At 38.3% G+C, this 20984-nt stretch overlaps 2 protein-coding genes across 9 annotated transcripts in view; one reads left to right on the top strand and one right to left on the bottom strand.

Annotated features, from left to right (window-relative positions):
- The window catches only part of relch (RAB11 binding and LisH domain, coiled-coil and HEAT repeat containing), a 37268-nt gene extending 31962 nt beyond the window's left edge, over window positions 1-5306 (bottom strand). For 2 of the 6 annotated variants that reach the window (XM_040126590.1, XM_040126592.1), the window contains exon 1: window positions 3614-4321. In XM_040126590.1, the coding sequence (XP_039982524.1) occupies window positions 3614-4058 (445 nt within the window). In that variant the 5' untranslated portion in view covers window positions 4059-4321. Of the gene's footprint in view, window positions 1-3613; window positions 4325-5198 lie in introns of those variants that run through there. The other 4 variants (XM_040126593.1, XM_040126596.1, XM_040126595.1 and 1 more) reach the window with 4 other exon arrangements.
- Window positions 4097-19689, top strand: pign (phosphatidylinositol glycan anchor biosynthesis, class N). Of its 3 annotated transcripts, none has more exons than XM_040126599.1 (29): window positions 4097-4821; window positions 5215-5518; window positions 5815-5936; window positions 6117-6215; window positions 6486-6592; window positions 8117-8241; window positions 8410-8540; window positions 8699-8818; window positions 9077-9117; window positions 9249-9308; window positions 9562-9654; window positions 9819-9874; window positions 10039-10117; window positions 10578-10760; window positions 10890-11029; window positions 11407-11506; window positions 11686-11778; window positions 12633-12724; window positions 13490-13595; window positions 13676-13784; window positions 14047-14149; window positions 14232-14334; window positions 14950-15036; window positions 15240-15295; window positions 15763-15838; window positions 17706-17779; window positions 18015-18057; window positions 18223-18275; window positions 18443-19689. In XM_040126599.1, exons 2-29 carry the CDS (start codon window positions 5292-5294, stop codon window positions 18564-18566), a joined length of 2802 nt encoding a protein of 933 aa, XP_039982533.1. In that variant the 5' UTR covers window positions 4097-4821; window positions 5215-5291; the 3' UTR covers window positions 18567-19689. The 3 variants fall into 3 exon arrangements, with proteins under 3 accessions (XP_039982533.1, XP_039982532.1, XP_039982534.1); XM_040126598.1 differs by having other exon boundaries at window positions 18015-18084; XM_040126600.1 differs by lacking the exons at window positions 17706-17779; window positions 18015-18057; window positions 18223-18275; window positions 18443-19689 and adding an exon at window positions 16893-17696.
- The last annotated feature ends 1295 nt before the right edge of the window (window positions 19690-20984 follow it).

Raw genomic sequence — 20984 nt, 5'->3', positions numbered from 1 at the left:
TTTTTTGGCCCCGATCCCAATCCGAGCTCTTTCACATTGAGTATCTTCCGATACTGAGTCTGATACCATACCTATATTTATGTTACTTAAAGGTGCTAAATGCAAGTTTTTGTTACTGCTACATAGCCAATGTTAGCATTAACAGCTGTTTACTGTAGGGGTCAACCGATTATCGTTCTGGCTGACTATCGGATCCGATATTCAGCATTTTTACAATTATCGGAATCTTCGTTTTTTTTAATCCTATTGCCGATACAATAGATTAATTTAAAAATGTATTCTAATGCAGCCACATCTCTCTGTATAGTCACCACCCTTTGGTCTTGAGCAATGTCCCACTCACAGCACTATCTGATTGGTTAAATGTCACAATTAATAGCCTATCAACACTAAAGGCTACAGGCACAGAAAAACACGTTTGCAGACTGGAGCAGCTCCAGTGAGCGAGTGGAGCTGTGTGTTGAAGGTCTGTCTGAGCCTTAAGGCAGTAGATGTTTCTGAAGTTGCAATAAACATCACAATCCTCTACGCTTAAATTTCAAAAACACGACAATCTTGTGAACAAGTTAATTTGTTGACCCAAGACACACCAAGCAAGAGAGAGCAGGAGAGTGAGAGTCAGAGAAAGAGAAGCCATCACTAACTGCTTAGCTAAAGGAAGTAGTTGAACTGAATAGCGTAAAAACAACAGTGGGATTAGCATGAAAGTCACTAAAAGAAGGAGCAAGCTACAAGCGCTTGAGCAGAAGTAGTGCAAATTTAAATGTAAAGTTGGTAATTCACTGCTCTAATGAAGAAAATACCAAAATTAGCTGGGTTGTGATAGAAAAGCAAAAATGCTACCACTAACACAACCTCAGATGAGAAAATACGCTTACGCAGCAGCATGTGAATTGCCGCTCACTAGTCTTACTTAAAAGAAATTTTACTCAAGTGGAAGTAAAATTACTTGTGTAAAAATGTACTCAGTTAAAACTACAAAGTAACTTATTTAAAATGTACTCTAGAGTAAACTGTAGAGACTGGGTGTCTTAAAGGAGAGGACCGCAACACTAGCAGGCTGAGGTGGACAAAACATAGCAGAGTACAGTAATTAAATGTTTGGATTTTGATCAATGTTATTTTGGCTGATACTGATTCATTAAAATATGCCCAGATCTGGCCCAACCCAGATTCTTAGGATCAGGTGAGGACATCTCTAGTAGAGGTTGTTTCTTTTGCAGTGCTATAATGGTGTACTATATCTTAGAACAACAGGAAAGCTGTCCTGTCATGCTTTTTGAAGACACCATCATTAAACATTTATTCTGTTACCTTACTCTAACCTTTGGGGGTTTGTCTGATAATGTAACCGCCACACTACACCACTTTGTAACTAACACAGCTCATAGATGCTTGTGTATGCTGTTGCTGTAAGGATATATACAAAACCAGTCTACCTAAGTATTCCATTCTACATGGTGGGGATTCATGCTGACAGACAATGGATGCAGTGTATCTGACTGGCTTCTATCTGCTAAAGCTAGCCTCAGTCCAGCTGCCTAGACCCACGCTCAGGACCATACAACAACCTCCTGAGACATCAGGTCACTGTCCATTGCTACTGCATCTATGCAAATGAGGGAAGAGAAATCTTCTGGTTATAAAACCACATACTCTCCTTCTTCAGCATTTATTTAAATTCTGTGGTTCTCTTAGCTGGTAAACTGTCAAATGTTTATAAAATGAAAATTAATCATCTAGACTTGTTGCTCAGCCTGCAACAAATAACAATAATTATAATATTCATTATTACAACTGCAGTGCCACTGCCATGACATAGTGTAAATACCCTGAGCCATTCATAAACTAAAACAGTGATTTGAATCCTGGAACTGGTAAGGAAGAAAGCCTCAAATGAACGACCAAAATATCCCTGCACATCTACTAAAAACTGTGCCAGAAAACATTTCCAATTCACTCTGTCTTGATTCTAACAGCACATACCACAATCAATACTGCTGAAAACAATAATTATTTTCTTAATTTGAAAAACCAAATACCTTGTTTTTCAGTGGCAGGTTAAAGGAGGAAGACTGTAAAGATCTGTTCATTGGTGTTAAATAAGGGCACTGAACAAGGGCTGTAGCTTGAAGTCAATTCAATTCACAGTCTATAGCACTTCCTGCTGTTTCTCAAACTGTTTAAAAGACAGGGGTGGATGTGTCACCATCCACCTATTTTGGGTCAATGACATCCTTCCTATACGTTCTCTCCTGGATCTAAGATATATAACTTTGAGAAGCCAGGTCCAATCGCTACAGTGGAGAATATCAAGCTGAGTCATTTCCATAAAATTAATTATTGTTTCTATTTCAAAAGTGTGCAATCGTGGCACATTATCACTTTTAATATGCATACAATCCCCTATTATTTATACAACGCTTTTGGAAGCTCCATCCTCCATGGAAAGTCAAAATATCTTCATGGTGTATTTATTTTTTTATTTTTAGCTCTCTTTGAATGTAGCCAATTTGCTGCTTTCAGACCATAGGGAGCTTTATAGTGACTTATAGTACAGGTGTATGTTAAATGTGAATAGATTTGCTCCACTCACCTCAGTAAAATGGGGCCAGAAGAAAAGGTTTTGCCACTCACATTACCTTCAGTGCCAAGATCCCGTGCTTTGTCACAGTTGAGCTGAAGTTTATGGTACTACTACTCCTGCTGCTCTATAGCAGGCTTTATTTATTTGAGGCTTCGGATATCACCATGGTTAAATTTTGCATGGCAGGTTTGTTTAGGGGGACACTTTTCAGCTACCGTATAATGCTGCAGGTAAATCCATATAGGCAGTCCTGTAAGTGGATGGGGGTGCTACAGTTATACACCCTTGTAAACCAAACCACCAGCAAACCAAAATAATGTTTCATCTCCCTTGCCTGTTAGGTACACTTGGTATAAAGCTACAAAACTACTAACAAGGCACTGTCCTCCTAACCCTGATGATGCTGGTTCAAACCCAAGTCAAGATGGATAATGCCCCGCTGTGTTCTCTTTAGCAAAACACTAAATTTCTACCAGCCTACTAACTGTAGCCTTCTCTTCAAACTCAAAATTTCGTTATTGGCTTGATCACAATTAAATACTGATAAGGCCCGTTGTACAAGCCTTAGCTTTTTGTCTTGCCTCTCTCTGTCCTTTCCTGTGGCTGATCCTGACCTCTGACCACCATGTGGCCTAAAGAAAAGGAGAACACGTATTTTCCAACAGGTCTAAATTACACTAGAATGATCACTAAAGGCCTGTCATAATATCACGCATCCATCTTCACAATTCATCTTTTGCCAGCAACAAAATACTGTAGTATAGCTACTGTAGTATAGATTCTAAGATGTTCAGGTCTCTATGTCTGCCAACACAGCTTACCCACAAAACCCGCTTGTTGGCTCTCGGGCCTAGACCGGGAGGGCAGGTGCAGCAAGCGGGTATCTCGTGAAAGATTGGTTTCAAAATCCAATGTTTAAAGCAAATGTTAGCTAGCTGATGGGTTCACTTAGTATATTGCAGCATTAAAGACAGAGCTAGCTGACAGCTAACGTTTTCCTGACTAGCCCTGGGAGCCGCTACTTACTCAGTGGTCCTCCAGGTCCGAGGACCTGGTCTTTGGCAGGCGGAGTGCCGCTCTGTCGCTCGAAGTTGCCAGGGTTGGAAAAATAATCCCTCAGCCTCGGGAGCTCTCTGCCTGCTTCCAACAGTTCGGTGTGAAACTCCAAGGCCGTGAGAATGTATTGATCCCGTAATAGCTGAGCAGCAATGACATCCACTGATACCCGTGTTTCGGCGCTGCATGCCATAGCGGAGGTGGCCGCGGCCGAGAACGAGTTACCCTCACCGCTGGGGCTCGTCCGGTTGCTACACAACAGGAGCATCGGAGGTTCAGGGTCTGCAGGCGGTGGAAAAGGATTGCCTGACGGCGGCCCGTCCCTCGGGCTTCTCTCTGTGTCAACTGTTTCATGAGGGCGCCGTTCAGCCTCTTCCTCGGAATCGCTGAGATTAAACGGATTGACCGACGCCATTTTTGTACTATAAAGATTTCAGCGATCTAAAACAGCTAGGCTAATCAGGACCGCTTTTTCCTGAATGGCTATTAGCTAAGGTTCGGTAGGTAGCTTTGACAAGGGAAAAGAATGTGAAGCTATAATTGGTCGAATTTTGCGGACATCATACCAAAAGCCCGCCTCATTCTTGGGATACTAGAAAATTATTGGATACTGGATACAGAAAGGAAAACTAGGCAGGGCACATTTGACAACAGATAGCCTATGCTAGCTAATGTGTTGTCAGAGAACCACAGGCTGTGAAAATAAGAATTTCCAGTGAAACTGCACCATGACGCACATAATAACATAATATAAATAAAAACGAAAACATTTTGAGAGAGGTTAATTTTAAAAGAAAGCTCGCTGGGAACAAATATTTAACTACAGTACCCACAATTCAGCTTCAGTACACACGTCTACATCAGACGTCAAAGTCACAACAAGGAAGTGAATGCTCATGGTGCCTGAATTTCTTGAACTAATCTTCTTAAAAGACGGACAGTTGGTTTATAAAGCAGGCACTTAAAGATTACGTGGATCTTGTTTCGTACAACAAAGCCTTAATCTGTCGGGTTCTCTGTATATATAATTGGTCATTTACGAAGATAAAATTGAAGAATGAATGTACCTAACAGGTGAATTGGTGAAATGGTAGTAGATAGTTCTGCTCTTCCATTCATTCATCAACGACACAGTCTCCCCCTGTTTTATGGTCAGATTTCGCTGACATCACAAACAGGTAGGACTTTTTTTCATGGCCTGAAGATGCAACTTTTTTCTGAGTCACTCTAGTGTAAACAGATGTAATGACTTTCAGTCTGCTGGCGCAATTGGTACCATTGAAATGTACCGAAATAACTATTAAAGTAATTATTTTTGTACATTGGCTAATGGCATATGGTCACAGAGGGATTATTTCGGTCTTTAAGCAGTCTTTACATGGCACATACTTTGGCTTACCCTGCCTATATTATGCTGAACCTTTCTAATACCTCCTTCTCACTTTGAACTAAACTCTGAATCCTAAATGCATAGTAAAACTGTATAACTTTATGTGTGTCCATATTTGCCTCAAGCACTTTTATTCTGTTTTCATTTATCTCTTCTTGTTCTCACCTTGTTTCACCTCCAGATACATGAAATCTTCCTATCGTTCAACAAACCAAAGCCCAGTTGTTCTGCAGGCCCAGCGTGGTGTTGACACTCAAAATGAGGATGATCACCTTCTTCCTGGTTGGACTGACAGTCCACGTGGTCTTCTTCCTTTCTATCTTTGACATCTACTTCACCTCTCCACTGGTCCATGGCATGACACCCCAGGCTACATCACTGAGACCCCCTGCCTCCAGACTGGTGTTAGTGGTGGCTGATGGCCTCAGGGCAGACAGTCTCTTTACCCCACTACCCAATGGCTCATCCAGGGCCCCATACCTGAGGTTGGGAAACTAATACAAAGAAGCTTGTGATGTTTTGGTGTGTGTATTAATTAGTCCAGTGCTGGAATCTGTACATATATATTTTTAGTGAGTTTTTGTGTTTGTGTGTGTGCGTGTGTGTGTGTGTGTGTGTGTGTGTGTGTGTGTGTGTGTGTGTGTGTGTGTGTGTGTGTGTGTGTGTGTCTGTGTCTGTGTCTGTGTCTGTGTTGCTGTCATACTAGGTCTTATAATTTGTTCATAACTCTTGAGTAACTGTTGTTTGTGTATGCATGTCTGTGTGTGTTTCCCAATATCAGGAGTGTGATGGAGGAGAGGGGCACCTGGGGTGTGTCACACACACGTGTGCCCACAGAGTCTCGGCCTGGTCATGTTGCTCTCATTGCTGGCTTCTATGAGGATGTTAGTGCTGTTTCTAAAGGTAGGTGTGCATTTGTGTGTGTTGATGGGTCCAATACAGAAAAATCAATTTGAAAGATTAATAAGTGGCAGTTTTCTGCTCTTCTATTGTTTTCTTGAGTATGTGTCTGTATGGGTGGCTACTGTTGTGTCTGTTTGTGACTGCAAGTGCATTGACCTTTTTGTGTGTGTATGTTTTCAGGCTGGAAGGAAAATCCTGTAGAGTTTGACTCAGTGTTTAATGAGAGCACACACACCTGGTGCTGGGGCAGCCCTGATATTCTGCCTATGTTTGCCAAAGGTAAACAAGCACACACACTCACACAAACAACACAAACACACACAAAGCCTAATCAATATAAACAAAAGGTCACAGATTAAGTTTGTATCAAAATCAAAAATCAAACATAGTGACACGTGTATGTACGTACAGAAAGTAACGAGATTATAAAAAAGTTTTATCATGACATTTTTTTAATTTAACATTACTGCTTAGATATTTTGATATTTTAGAACAACTCTAAAAAAAAATCCTTCTGATAAACCTCATCATCTCACGTCTGTGTTCCAGGTGCCAGTGGAAACCATGTGTACACCTACACATACCTAGCAGAGGAGGAGGACTTTGGCTCCACTGATGCCTCCAGGCTGGACAGCTGGGTGTTCACTGAAGTCAAGGTATAGTAGTAGAAATACTAAGGATAATGCTGAATAACACTGTGATAATTAAAATCAATTTATTAAGTAATATTTTTTTTGCACATTTTTGTTCAGAAATAATTTTCCTTAGGCTTGCATTGGTACTGGATTAAACACTTTTAGTCTTTTTTTTTTTAAGAAGCAATCTGAGATACATAAGCAGTAAGCACAATAGACTGTGAACTGAAATCAACTTCACCCGACATCCTTTGTTCAGTGTCCTTATTTAACACAAACTAGTGCAGTGCCCATTCAAAATGTGCTTGTTGTCTCATTAATAGTTCAATATTTATTCAGTCATGTAATCATTATCTAATTTCCATGTCACTACTATGTTATGATATTAATAATAATATTTGGTAATAATAGGTTGATCCTAATATTTTGTCCATCCCATTTATATGAATTAAGGTTGACAAAATATTAGGAACATCTCTCAGTAGATTCACAGACTGTAACAGCAGTCTGTAACATCAGTTTAAGCCATTTTCTCACTCGTACATGGCCATTAAAGGAAACAGAAAATATACAACAGCCAAATAACAATGTTAGATGACGCATGGTGTAACATCACATGACCAATAACAGCAGCGGTAAAAAAAATTACTTGTTACACCTATTAATAATCCTAATATATCATGCTTGGGAGGGGATAAAAGTACACAAAATGGTGCTGTCTTGATGTTGCTTTGTATTAAGTATTAAGAAAGCGATCCATGATCTTTCCCTTTAATTGACGTTGCATAGGAGTTGTACTGCTATGATAAGCCATTTCAAATTTGCAGAGCATGGGTATCTGTCCAAACTACTCCCACATTTTAGTTGATCCTGTGCAAGGTTTTGTAGCTGCAGCTTGTTTTCCAGGGAATCAATGCTTTGACCGGGTGCAGCCATCTTTGTGACATGCCGTTGTCCTAATCAATGACGTCAGCTACATGGATGAGTCCTCCCAGCCCTAACAGACTGTCCTTTTATTTTTCTCGAAAACTGCTCATCCAAAAAATTTAACAATTGACACTGCATTACCTCAGGTCTTTGAAGTCGATTGGAAGAGCGGTTGTTGAGAAAATCAAAGGACAGACAGAAAGACAGACAGAGATTCCTCCATTTACAGTTAGATGAACAGATCTTTAAATAGTCTTCCTTCTTTAAACTGCCACTGAAAATATGAGTTAGTAGTTTTTACTAAGCCAGTATTTGCTTGTGTAAAGTTCATTTTCCACTTTCATCTTCATTGTCACTTAATGCACCAATGTTGGCAGGTTGCCTTTTTTCCAATGTTATGTTAATGTTATTTGTGGTCAAATAATGCATTTTCATGTTGCAAATACTTCAGAAAATGTGAAGCCCCTTGGAGTCGATTATAATACAGCTGCTATAAGCTTTTCTACAAAATATGCGTTAATGTACAGTAGCACCTGACTCCTTTGGTACTATAAGTGAGGATTTGATTATTTATTTCTTGAATAAATCCAACTATATTTATTTTTCTTTCCTTAACAGTCATTCTTTCAGTCAGCAAAGTCTAAATCAAGTCTGAGGGCCAGCTTGCTCGAGGATAAGAATGTCTTCTTCCTTCATCTGCTGGGCATCGACACAAATGGACATGCTCACAGACCAATGTCACAGTAAGAGACATGTTTTTAAGATTTCTTGTTGCCATTTAGTATATTAAATTTGATTTAGCTCTACATAACATAAAATGTAATTAACATATTCTTTCAAAGCAACATTCAATTAAGTAGTGGTATCTTTATCTTATATTTGTCTTTTGTGTATTGTGTGTTTGCCTTTAGGGAGTACCTAGACAATATTGGTCTAGTAGACACAGGTGTAGCTGAGCTGGTGTCTATAGTAGAAGATTTCTTTGGTTATGATGACAGAACGGCCTATGTATTTACTTCTGATCATGGCATGACAAACTGGGGTAAGACTCTTGTTTGTGTATGTGTGTATTTTACTGTCTACAAGTTGAAAAATTAAAACGATCTATCAATCAGCATGAGAATTCATTGGAGTCCTATAGCCTATATTGAAGTGTGTGGATTTCTCCATTTGTTTTTGTTTTCTTGCATGTGTCTCCAGGTTCCCACGGGGCAGGCCATCCCTCTGAGACACTGACCCCTTTAGTGGTGTGGGGAGCTGGAGTACATAGTGCCAAGAGAGTCACTGAGCCCCAGCCGTACAATGATGGATACCTACAAGGTGCTAAACTCATGCACTATTCATATAGTTGCTTACTTAAATGTCTCTCAGGCAAGGTTTTTTAGCTTCTCTTTAGGACCCAGGTTCTCCTTCACCCAGTAATAGCTATTATTTTTGTGCAATATATAAAGCAGAGGGAAATTTTGTATTTTATTTTGTTTTAATGAAAGACAAGAACGTTCTCCGTTGAAATTTTATAATCGATGCTTTATTGGGTCTACATTCTTTCCTGATTTTAATGCCTCCTGTTTCTCTCAGATTGGAAACTGGAGAACCTCCGTAGGGTTGATGTCAGTCAGGTAAGACCCATGGCCTGGCGCAACAGTAGCAATCATTAATCAGTGACACTGAATTTACAGTGTATGAAAGCAGTGATATAACAGAACATCAGGTAGTAAAGTGAAAATGTATCTATTGTTGTTTTCTGCAGGCTGACATTGCTCCCCTCATGGCTTCTCTCATTGGTGTGCCCATTCCCGTCAACTCAGTTGTAAGTTCTGAGATAATCTAATCAAAAGAAATAATCTGTTTATTCATTTAATTTTTAAAGTTGTATGTAACCATTCATTGTATTACCAAAGTTGTCAAAAATGGGTTTTGCAAGTACATTCCGGTGGCTGTGAAAATCAGTGATTTAATACGAATTATGAGGTCACATTTATTCATCAAACAATGTTTTTGATAAATATTACTTTATAGTTTTTTATGACTATGTTCATCTTTATGTGTATTTGTCTCTTCAGGGTGTGTTACCTCTTCCCTACCTTAACAACAGTGACCTGTTCAAGGCAGAGAGCATGTACACTAATGCTATTCAAATACTAGAGCAGTTCAAGGTATGACAGCATGCATATCTGCTATCACTGACATGTTGATCAGTAACTGTTGGTAATTTCTTAGCTTTATACGCCAGGTCATTTTAAGTTAGAAATTGTGTTGATGCACATGGAGGGTAATACAGTAATTCAGATATTTGAATCTATGGTTATTTCTTTTGTAGATGAAAATGACCCAGAAAAAAGAGACAACCTTGTCTATTCTCTTCACCCCATACCAGTAAGTGACCTATGCAAATATTAAGCAGGGCAATGCATTGTTTATATTATCCTGGTGCATGAAGGCAAGTGAAGCACAATTTATGTAATCATAATATTTAAGACCACATTTAAATGCAATTTCACACACTCCATCTTTATTCCTTTGTCTCTTTCTTTTTTCAGACTACTGACTGAGTCAAAACAAGCAGAATTCATCCAAAAGGCCAGGATACTGATTCAACTGGAGAAGTATGAGGATGCTGTGAGTATCAGGAAAAAGACAGTCGGCAGCTTATACTGTAGGTAAATTAAAAGCTGTAGAAGGGAATTAAAGTTGAGTTTTAGATTTATTTTGGGTGCATTAGGCTGGTGTTTAAACTTGCTGATTACATGTACAAATATTTCACACTGAAGCTTTGTTTGTGAATTATGTAGTCACCAATGCTGCAGCAAACTAGAGTATAATACTCAGCTGATGTTGCAGTAAGAAGTTATGCATTGTTATGCCTGTCGCGAAGGGAACTAGCTAACTGTGGGAGATGCTGCTTTCTACATTAACAAACCTATATGTATGTCTAACTTCTTGGGGTTTGAATGATCACTTTCCTCCCAAGTTTCTTTTTTTACTAATTTACGTTACTTGTAGAATAATCTTCTTTCCACTTTCTTCATACTTTTGCGAAAGCACTCCCTGTCATTTACCCTCGGCTGTCTCTTATCAGATCTCTCTGTGCCAGTCTCTCATATCCCATTCCCTCGAGGGCCTGGTTTACTACCACACCTATGACAGGTTTTTCCTGGGTTGCAGTGTGGTTCTTGGATTTGTAGGCTGGACCTCATATGTTGTCTTAATCATACTGAAGACTCATGCTAGCCTCAACAGACATCCCAGTATCCTCAAACAGGTCAGGACATACACTATGATCCATCTTTTATTTGTCTTTTGGAATTACTTCCACCAAAACAAGCTTATGAAAATTTATGTCATGTTAAGTTACATTTTTGGTAATGTTCCTGTTTGCGTGCATTTGCAGATTCCCAGACATACCCTGGCAAGGCTGTGTATGTTTGTAACAGTGGTGATCACTGTGTTCCTGCTTATCCAAAGGAGCCCTGTTACCTACTATATTTACTGCCTGCTACCTGTTCCTGTTTGGTACTCTGTCCTGAAAGAGTGAGTTATATATATATATATATATATATCACAGCTGCACACATATGTACATTACAATCTAAATATACATATGTATAGTGTCTGTATGCTGTTCTCGGAGAGTGACGGTGCAAACACTACACTTAGACACAGGATGACAGCAGATATCAAAACAAGTAATGAATATAGCACTTTTTGGAGGCTCTAATTTACCACACACACACTTGTTCAGACATGTATGGCGCAGCTGTAGTGAGGTGTTAATTACGTCCTTTGAATAGGTGTTGTATCCATTCATGTTTGTCCTCTGTGAATGGATAAAAGGATGGTCTTTGCAGTTTTCTATTTTTTCTCCATTTTATCACAGGAAAAATAACCATATTAATGATCTATTGTAGGTCTGGAACTCTAACAGATTTGATTCAGTCCGCTCACTCTCTTCCACTGTGGAAATGTTTTGGCTATTTTGTGCTGGTGGCATTTGGAATCGAGCTACTGGTAGGTGTCTTTAATGTACATTTAGAGGCATATTTCTGCTATACAGCATTACTTATAAGCCTTTAGCTGACCTCCAAATACAAAACACATAACAAATTATTCACAGTGTATATGGGTCATCATGTATAGTGTGAGGTTATGCTGTGCTGTGGATGACAGTTCATCTCTGTTGCCCCCAGGTGGTGAGTTTTTTCTTTCGGGCCATGCTCACTGTGGGCCTGGCTGTCCTCTCTCTCTGGCCCTTCCTTTCAGGACTTTTTGGCAAGGCCAAGGTAACTATGTCACAGATCATGGCTCCTACAGTTGAAGAGTGAGTAATACGCACATTTGAGAATATTTAAAATAAATAAAAACTTGAGAACTACACATACACCAAGTCATGGTAAAAGTCATTTTGATTTTCCATACCTGAAACGTGATGGAAAATTACAGTAGCAAAATTTCCTAATCACATAAGTCTTGACTGAAGGATTTTAGCTACCTCATGGACGAATGATCTTTTAATCAATCACCTTTATCAAATATTAAAAAGGAAACAGAATAAATTTGAGTCTACCTGACACAGATGTGTAATAACTTTAATTAATAGAAAATGAAATAAAAAAATAATAATCAAATAGATTGAATAGACTTTTTTTTTTTTTTTCTGTATTGCCTTTTATTTCTGTATTGCCTTTTAGGGTTTTAATATACACAGCATCCTGATTTTTTTTTTTTCACTTGATTAATGATTAATTCTAAGTCTTCTTAATTTTACATTACCAAAGGTCATTATATGATTTGACACATTACTTATTCTATGCTACAGAGAGTCCTTTGCCCCAGTCCTTTTCATTCTTTTCTTTGAAAAATCAATACTTCCATTTGTCTTTAAATTTTCTTAAGACCACACAAGCAAGCCACAAAAAGGTTGATCACCACAATAATATAAATAAAATAATTAAATTGTTAAGCAGTTCACAAAAATTAATGAAATAAAGTGGTTTGCTGTGGAATTGCTCATGTTTTGACCTCATTTGCACTTATTTATCATCAGTCTACTCTCAGATTAATACCTGGTTTGTTAAATTATGAATTGACATACAGCCTCTACCTATGTTAACTTATCGTCTCTGTCCCCGTGTAGTTCCGTTCATTGAGCTGGTTTCTGGGCTGTCTGTTTTTGGCTTCTTTCCCCCTGATGCCTGTTGTTGGTAGAGAGCCTAACATGCATCTGGTGTAAGTGCTTCCTCTGTTTGCTTAAATTTAGTTTACAAAACTTCGAAAGCCAAATTCAGGTCAGTCATTTACAAGGAAATATTTTATTTGTCTATACTTAGGTAATATTAAATTGTGATGAAATTTGTTTACTTGAATTCAGATAGGGATGGGCAATATTGTTGGAATCAATATCACAATATTAATCCAAATATTTTTCCCATATCAATATACATATATCAAAATATGGCAAATGTATGCTAAATCACATATAGTTTAGTTTAGTTTGTTAAATCACCAATAACTTATTTTGTCTGCTTTAAATTAGAATTTGCTTTGAACCATAATACATTTTGGAAAATGATAATAGGATGTTACCAAATCATCACTATAAATTTTAAACTCCACAGCTACAGTTTGAAAACACAGGTTTTCTGTAAAAAAATTGTTGCCTTCAAGCCCAATCTGAGACAACACCAGGGGTATTTTCTCAGACCTAACAAAGCTTAATCCAGAGCCACAGAAGCTAAACAGGGCCTCTCATATAATATGTAAAATCACTCTAGTTCCCTTTTAAATATTTGGTCAAAAACCCTCATGATACTGTATTCTCCAAAAAACAATGAGAAATTTGATTACTGGGGGAGTCAGAGACATAGTCTCACATTCAGATAAATTGCTAATTAACATCAGTATCTTTCAACATACAGTATATGCACAAAATTAAGCTGTGTGCCATGAACATGTCCATAATAACAATGTAACATATTTTGTTTGTTTGCTCAGCACCTGTGCAGGTCTACTTACACTCCTAACTGCAGTCTGTTACCTCTGGTCATCACGACAGAAAACACCACTGCGCTTTAGTGAAAGACAGCAGTTTGTTGCCCAGGTAACTACAGTACATGTGATGCTGTGCGATTGTGTTACTGAATTTTCTAAAAATAAATGATTACCTGTCAAACTCAACAGATGCTCCATGTGGCAGTGTGTACATACGTGCCATCCCTCACACACTCCAGTCTGCAGCAAAAACAGGGCCTGCCACTACTTAATCAGATCATCAGCTGGACCACATTCGGTAGGTGGGTGTGAGTAAGCACAAGGTACATGAGATTTATCCAAATTCAACACCTTAGAATTTCCTGGGGAGATTATATCAAATATAATCACATTTTGTCATATGTATGTATTATTTATGTTCAGTTTTAAAATATTGATCAGATATTTAAGATATTTAATCAAATGATTTTAGTCAGTTAAAATGCCAAATTCTGTATGCAATATATGCCCTTACAACTTTAAGTCCCAGCACAAATTTCCTTTCTCTAATCTTTTCTCAGGATCTTCTATGCTGGTTCCATTGTTGAGCTCTACACGTCTTTTCCATCGTCTCCTCAGTATATTCCTCTCTCTCACAGCCACATACCTTCTGCTTAGCACTGGGTAAGAGATGATATTACACAAACACATCGTGCAGCTGCACCAACACTTCAAATCATGTCTCTTGTACCTCTCTCCCTCCTAGGTCAGAGGCCTTGTTTCTCCCTGTGTTATCTTGGTTGATGTTTGTGTGGATCAACATTGAACAGGAAGCTATGCTTGCTCAGGATGTCTCTGGCAGGCAAGAGGTAGAACCATTTTGTGTATGATTCCAAACTTGGAAGATTTGGTAGAGCAGCATAAACTACATGACAAAATGAGATGCAAATGTTAATAGTCAGAGTGTCTGGTCATTGTAGGCTTGTATCATACTTTAATCACACCTATTGCTATTTTATACACACAGTGGATTCTCCAAGCAGAGTTTAGCAGTTTTATTAATTTTTTTTAATGTAAAACTGCTACAACAACCAAGTGACTCAAGTTCAGTGTTATCAGCTGTACACAACAGCAACAACATTTCCTTCAGACATGTACTGTAATGGTCTGTATCATTTTTATAGAAATATTGTCACATATATCTAACTATTTAATATAAATATATATTTCTGGAACCTTTATTTCTGGTGTTAAGCATAGCGGTGATCAAATTAATTTACTATCCAGTCCAAATGTTTTAATCAAACAAACAAGGAAATCCTTGCTCATGATAACATACTGTAATGTGTGAATTAGGTTTACATAAAGCTCGACACAATGTGCATAAGGTTAGATCATTATTATTTGTTTGGGTGTGTCTATGCATGTGAGTGAATGGGCATATTCACGTGTGTGGCCATGCTTTTATGTGTTTTTTCTTTCAGCTCTCCACTATTGATTTCTCTGCAAACATTGACATTGCCAAGATTCGACAACTGAAGTTGGATGACATCAGAAGATCTTATTTTTTTGTATCCATGTTAAAGTATTTGCAACAGTGACATTACTGGCACTAGCTTATTTGGAAATTTTTCATGCCAAACTATATCCAATTAGATGATCTTTTTATAAATGTAAGATAAAATTATTAAATTTTGAAGTTGGTAATTACAAATAATGAACTGATTATTTTAACATTGCTTAAATGCTTTCCTTGACCATAGATTTCCTTCAGGTATTTTTTATAATAACAGCTTTCTTCGGCACAGGGAACATAGCTTCCATTAACAGGTAGTCTTTGTATTTATATACTGTATATAGATATGTGTCTGTTTGTGTGTGGTAAGTAGCAGGAAGTTGTGTGTTGGGGCAGAGGGGTTATGTGGCTGTACATGGTTCGGCATGGGTGAGGTGCTTTTAAATTATTAGCAATTCATCATTTGAACACAGGAAGGAAATAAGTGATCTGTGAAAATACAGTAATGACTCATACTGTCTATGAATTATTTTCACTGTTTAGACCAGCTAGTCTCTTGCGTAGTGCATGTTTTTAGACTTCATGTGAGGTTGTTTACATTGCAATACACACAGTACATCAGTCTGTCCTGTAAAACTCTAGAATGTCATCAAGAAATCTATCCCCTAGACAGATTTTGGTGCTCTGAATGATTAGGGATTCTTTAATTGTAGAACTATTCTGGTAATTCTGGTAAAGTTGTCCATAGTCACTTCCGCTGTTTCTCTCTCCTTTAACCTAGTTTTGACCCAGCATCGGTTTATTGTTTCCTGACTGTCTTCAACCCCTTCATCATGGGAGGGCTGATGATGTGGAAGGTACCATATTATAAACACTTTATTTTTATGTTAAACGCTGTGTATCTGTATGTGCACATTTCCCATCATCGAGCTTCTTTAAGCTCAAGAAATAAGTTTCCAAGAAAGACAAGTAGTCTTACAGACTGCGCATAGTCATAATCTATTCATACATCTATCTAGGAAACATGCTTAAATATGTTTTAAAGGAAGAGTAAGCAATTCTGGAGAAAGACTGATGATATTTGAACTCCACAGCAAAACAAATTTACCCCTCCCTTTAGTACTATTTCAGAAGCAACCTGCCTAAATTCAGGGATGCGCATTGCCAAGGCAACGACACAATGGTGGAATCCAGTGCATCTTAATGGCGTGGAAGTGGATACTCTAAAACAAAACCTTATAATATAATGTGTCATCAAACAAACAACATGTACACAAACACAGCATCCAAAACACAATGGGGTAAAAACTAGCGAGAGTTAGTTGTTTAGGTTAGGTTAGGTTGTTTAGGCTACAGCAACAGAAGAGAGGGCCGTATCTAGGTTAACAAGGAAGTTTACATTACATCATCGAATTTTGAATTATGCATCAATCCAAATAGCAAACCTAGCAAAACCTGTGTTTTTAGGTCTTTGTGGCTATAAACCCGTTCACATGTTTATGGACAAATAAGATGTAGGGCAACGAGATAGCAAACTGTTGCTACAGTTGCTGCTGCAAAGCTTCCCACAACCAGCACCCTAGCTGCAGACAGCGATACTCACAAATATCCTGCTACTATCGCTAACAACACACCATCACCATATCTCGGGAAACTATAAAGTAAGCCGAATGTCCGTGGGTAAGTCATTTAATGTTACTGGACACACAGATGTGACACTGATACTTTCTTGCTTGTTAACTAACAAGTTGGGATCAGCGATTACAAACATTAGCAAACGGGACAAACAATACTGACTTATTAGCTCTGTGAAACATAGCAAAACTTGTTTTACACACCTGTCAGCAGAAAAAGGGCAACCTTCACATCAGTCATCATGCTTTTCAACTCTCAGGGGTCTTTCCACTATAGTTGGAGCAGCCATCAGGACTACCGGGACAAATCCCAGTGGCCTTTCAAGAGGGCCATTGCATGGGTAGGCCGATGGACCGTTAAAAAAATCCATAAAGATTTTAAAGTTTTTACGTCAGTCTCTTTACCAGCCCTCTCTGTGTGCCTGTCATTCAGGGTGCGGGCCAGTCCCAATGGATAATTTAAGGGCTGAATTTCCTTCCTAGTCCAACCGTGTAGTCTCCACCATTGGAAAGTCTCACCAATGTTAATACGTGCCTCCCCCCCTCGCCTGATCATAGCCCTTTTTCAATTTTTGCTCCTCAGACCTTCCCCTCTCAGGCTGTTTCTCAGCCAGCGGCCCCCTTTTATCCCCTTCCCCCTTCTGTGCACGAGCACAATCACCCCCAAGTGCTGATTGGCTGGAATTGTCAGCCCGAGCCACTTTGTTTATATCCCGGTCACAGAGCCAGGGCTGTGAAGGAGCAGTGGATTTTTTTCAGCACACACACTGAAGGGACAGCCAGCAGACCACGAGGAGATATTTGCAGAAATAGACAAAAAGTGTGCTAGATTTGAATAGCTTACTCTACCTTTAACCTTCCTCTCTTGTTTTGCCTTTAATGATTCTGCAGCCATGACCTTTCAACCTGCTGGCCGGTTTAATGACCCGCTTAGCACAAATTCTTTGCATTCATCGTTTGTGTATCACTACCTGATCATGATTTGTAATAGACAGAAGAAATGTTAGCAGCATCAATCTCAATTAATTAAAATTCTCTGGACATATTAATGAAATCTTGAATTTCCTGAAATTGTCCTTTGTTTTTCCAGATTATCATTCCATTCATAATAGTAATGTGTACATTTGAGACCATCCAAGTTGCAACACAGCTTTCATCAAGAAGGTAACCTCTCGCTGCAGCCTTTAAACAGACGGATAGAAGGATGTGTTTCGACTTGTCACACTATACACAATTATCTGATAGAGCCATTTGCTTTTTAGATTGACTTAAAAAAAATTATTTTCTGTGGTTCATTGTGTGTGAAGAGGGTGTAAATCTACCGTCTGTTTTAATACGTTTCACTACTTGCTTATGCTTTCCTTCCCTCTTTCTTTTATCTTTTACGCTCCTTTTCCAGTTTGTTTCTCATAGTCCTGGTCATCTCTGACTTGATGGCTCTGGTAAGGCATTTGTTGTCACTTTTAAAGGTGCGGTTTTAATGTTGGATTAAAGATGCTCTGTGATTTTCTTTCTCAAACAATTCTTCTCTCCTACCTTTTTCTGTTAAGTAGACTGGATGTAGACCTCAGACAATAATTGACTTTAATCACTCTTCCTTTCCTCAGCACTTTTTCTTCCTGGTGCAGGACTACGGCAGCTGGTTGGACATTGGCACAAGGTAGGTTAACCGGGAAATATGTGGTTTCTACGTCTTAATTACCATGGCTCATATACATACACTGTCACTCCTCTTTCCTAGTGCTTTTTTTCAGCAAGTGTTGATGGTATTTGTGATGCACACTCTTACACATAAACATGTTAAAATTGTTTCTTTGTCTCTTGCAGCATTAGCCACTATGTGATAGTGATGTCAATGACCATCTTCCTGATGTTGCTAAGTGTGGTCACACATATACTCACCTCACAGAGACTTATCCTGTGGAGGAGACCCAAGTTGCACTTCCCCTAAATAAACATGTGCTTGAATGTGCATTTATATTCACACATGCTGGTTAAACCAAATGTTTAGTATTTATTTGAATTTTTTTAAGATACTTTTCATTTAGCTTTTGTTTTATTAAACCAGAGTTTGTTTACATAAGATGTGGGATATTGTTTTAGCACTCAGCATACTATATAGTACTGTGCAAAATGTTAGATGCTTAAATCCTCCTCTCAGAACTGCTTAAAGAATTTACCACATGACTACATGTGAAAATGACATGACAGCCAACCACAGTGAATTACTTCAGGTATACATTCTGAGTTGAAAATACTGTTTTCTTCTTAAAAGTTGTTGTCCAACTCGTTTTAATGTTTGTTTCTACTTCAATGTTACAATGTGATTTCAAGTAATACATAATTTTAAAGTAATCGATAGTTGTAATGTAACATTTGCTAGAGTGGCCTAAGACTTTTGGACAGTGCTGTTTGCATTGTATTCTTTTATTAACTCAGTTTGTGTTTTAAGCACATTGTTTTTGCATTAATCATTGATGAACTGACTAAAGCTACTTGAATATTTGACTGAATTATGTCTTTGCCAGGGATGTTGATTTATGATCCACATAAGGGGGTAACTTGATAACTCTTAAGTATGTAACACTATTTCCTGTAAAGCTGCCTAAAACATATCCTTGTTTATAAGAAAAAGGATGTTATTTGAATTTATTTTGACTAGGTATGCACCAATAAAACTGAAAGAGTGGAATGGAAACAAGAATGCGCATAAAGAGGAACCCAGTATAAAACAAAATTGAGTACAGCCCTGATCAATTTCACTAAAATGTTAAGTATTTACAAATCCTGTCCATTTAATACATTTTTGTTTTTAGCCAAAGCCAAGCATAATTAAGTAAATTAATTAGAAAAAGACGAAAGTTTGACTAATTTATATCATTAACTGTCCATATTAAAGATTCAACTACAACAAAAGTCTGTACACCCTTCATTGGTGAGATTCCATTGTTTTATTCTTTATTTTGATGACAGATTCGGTCCTCCTGGGCATGGATGATTCCAGTCTTGCACAAATCTGTGGAGAGATGTTCTACCATTCTTCAAAGATGATTCTATTCAGCTGTTCTTTGGTGGAGGGGTTTTGTTGCTCTACTTTTGGCTTTAATATACTCCCAAGGTGTACTACTGAATTCAAGTCAGGGGGCACACTGGGCCAGGTTATAGGCTTCATTTTGTTCCTTCTTTAAAAACCCATGTCTGGTTTCTGCAGTGTGATTGGGATCATGTCTGAAAATTCCTGAAAATACCAAGCTTCTTGAGATTGCGATTCATTTTTTCATTTGGTATATGGGTATAGAATCTTGCATTCATATTGCCATCAATAAATCCCCCCCCCCCACATCGATTACACTCATGCAGCCACATACCAGCATACTCCCAACTCCATTTTTCATGTTTGGCACTTTGCAGTCAATGTGGTAGTCCTGGCCAGGTCCCCACCAAACATGCTGGACCCCATCTGATCCAAACAAATTTATTTTTTCATTTTTGTCCAAGGAATACGCTTCCAATATTATTCTTTTTATGTTCTTTGGCAAATTCTGATCTTGTAATTTTGTGCCATTTAGAGAGTAATGGTTTTCTTCTTGGAAGCCATCCATAGAGGCTGACTTCATGCAAGGTCCTTTGCACTGTCACTGAAACACCAATTTCCACATAATCCTTGTTCCAAGTTAGAAGCATTTATCCATCTGTTTTTCGATGCAAGGTTACATAAATAGCGAATTGTGCATTGATAGTATGGCTCTTCCTTTACCTCCTACCCTCTGCTGCAACTGTGTTTCAGCTTATGATGATACCCTATGATACTGATGCTATCATACCCTCTCCCATCTTTGTGAAGTCTCACAATCCCTTTTGTTATTGTTCAGGCAATTTCTTATCGTGTTGCATTACACCTAACACAGGCCAAAGTTGAGGAAGCTGGGGTATTCACAGGTGAATTAATAACCTTGTTCATGCAATAAGCGTTAACTGGAAGTCACAGGTGTAAGCAAACTTGTTGCAGTGATCACAGGTGAACTGACTTTTGTTGCATTAAGGTTGTTCTTTGGGGCCCACATTTTAAATGTAGTCTATCAAACCTGTTTGTTTTTAATTAAACATAAGATCAAATATTCTACACTTCCATACAATTATTGTAAGATGACTCAGTTTTGAATCATTTAACATTTCCTTGACTTCACACAGGGGTGTGCTCAGTTTTGTTGTACATTGTGTGTTGTACTAACTGCAGCCATTGACAGAAGTAAACCAGGTACCAGTATAGTTGGTGTGCACTGTGTTTGTACATCAAGGTAACCGTAGCCCTGGGTTGGGCTTAGAAAATTTAAGTGGGAAAGTTAAACAGAAATCCCCTAATGTCCCT

The sequence above is a fragment of the Xiphias gladius genome, chromosome 5 (assembly GCF_016859285.1).
Source record: "Xiphias gladius isolate SHS-SW01 ecotype Sanya breed wild chromosome 5, ASM1685928v1, whole genome shotgun sequence".
NCBI classification, from domain to species: domain Eukaryota; kingdom Metazoa; phylum Chordata; class Actinopteri; order Istiophoriformes; family Xiphiidae; genus Xiphias; species Xiphias gladius.
The sequence above is the reverse complement of the archived record's forward strand: the minus strand, read 5'-3'. Positions and strand labels throughout refer to the sequence as shown.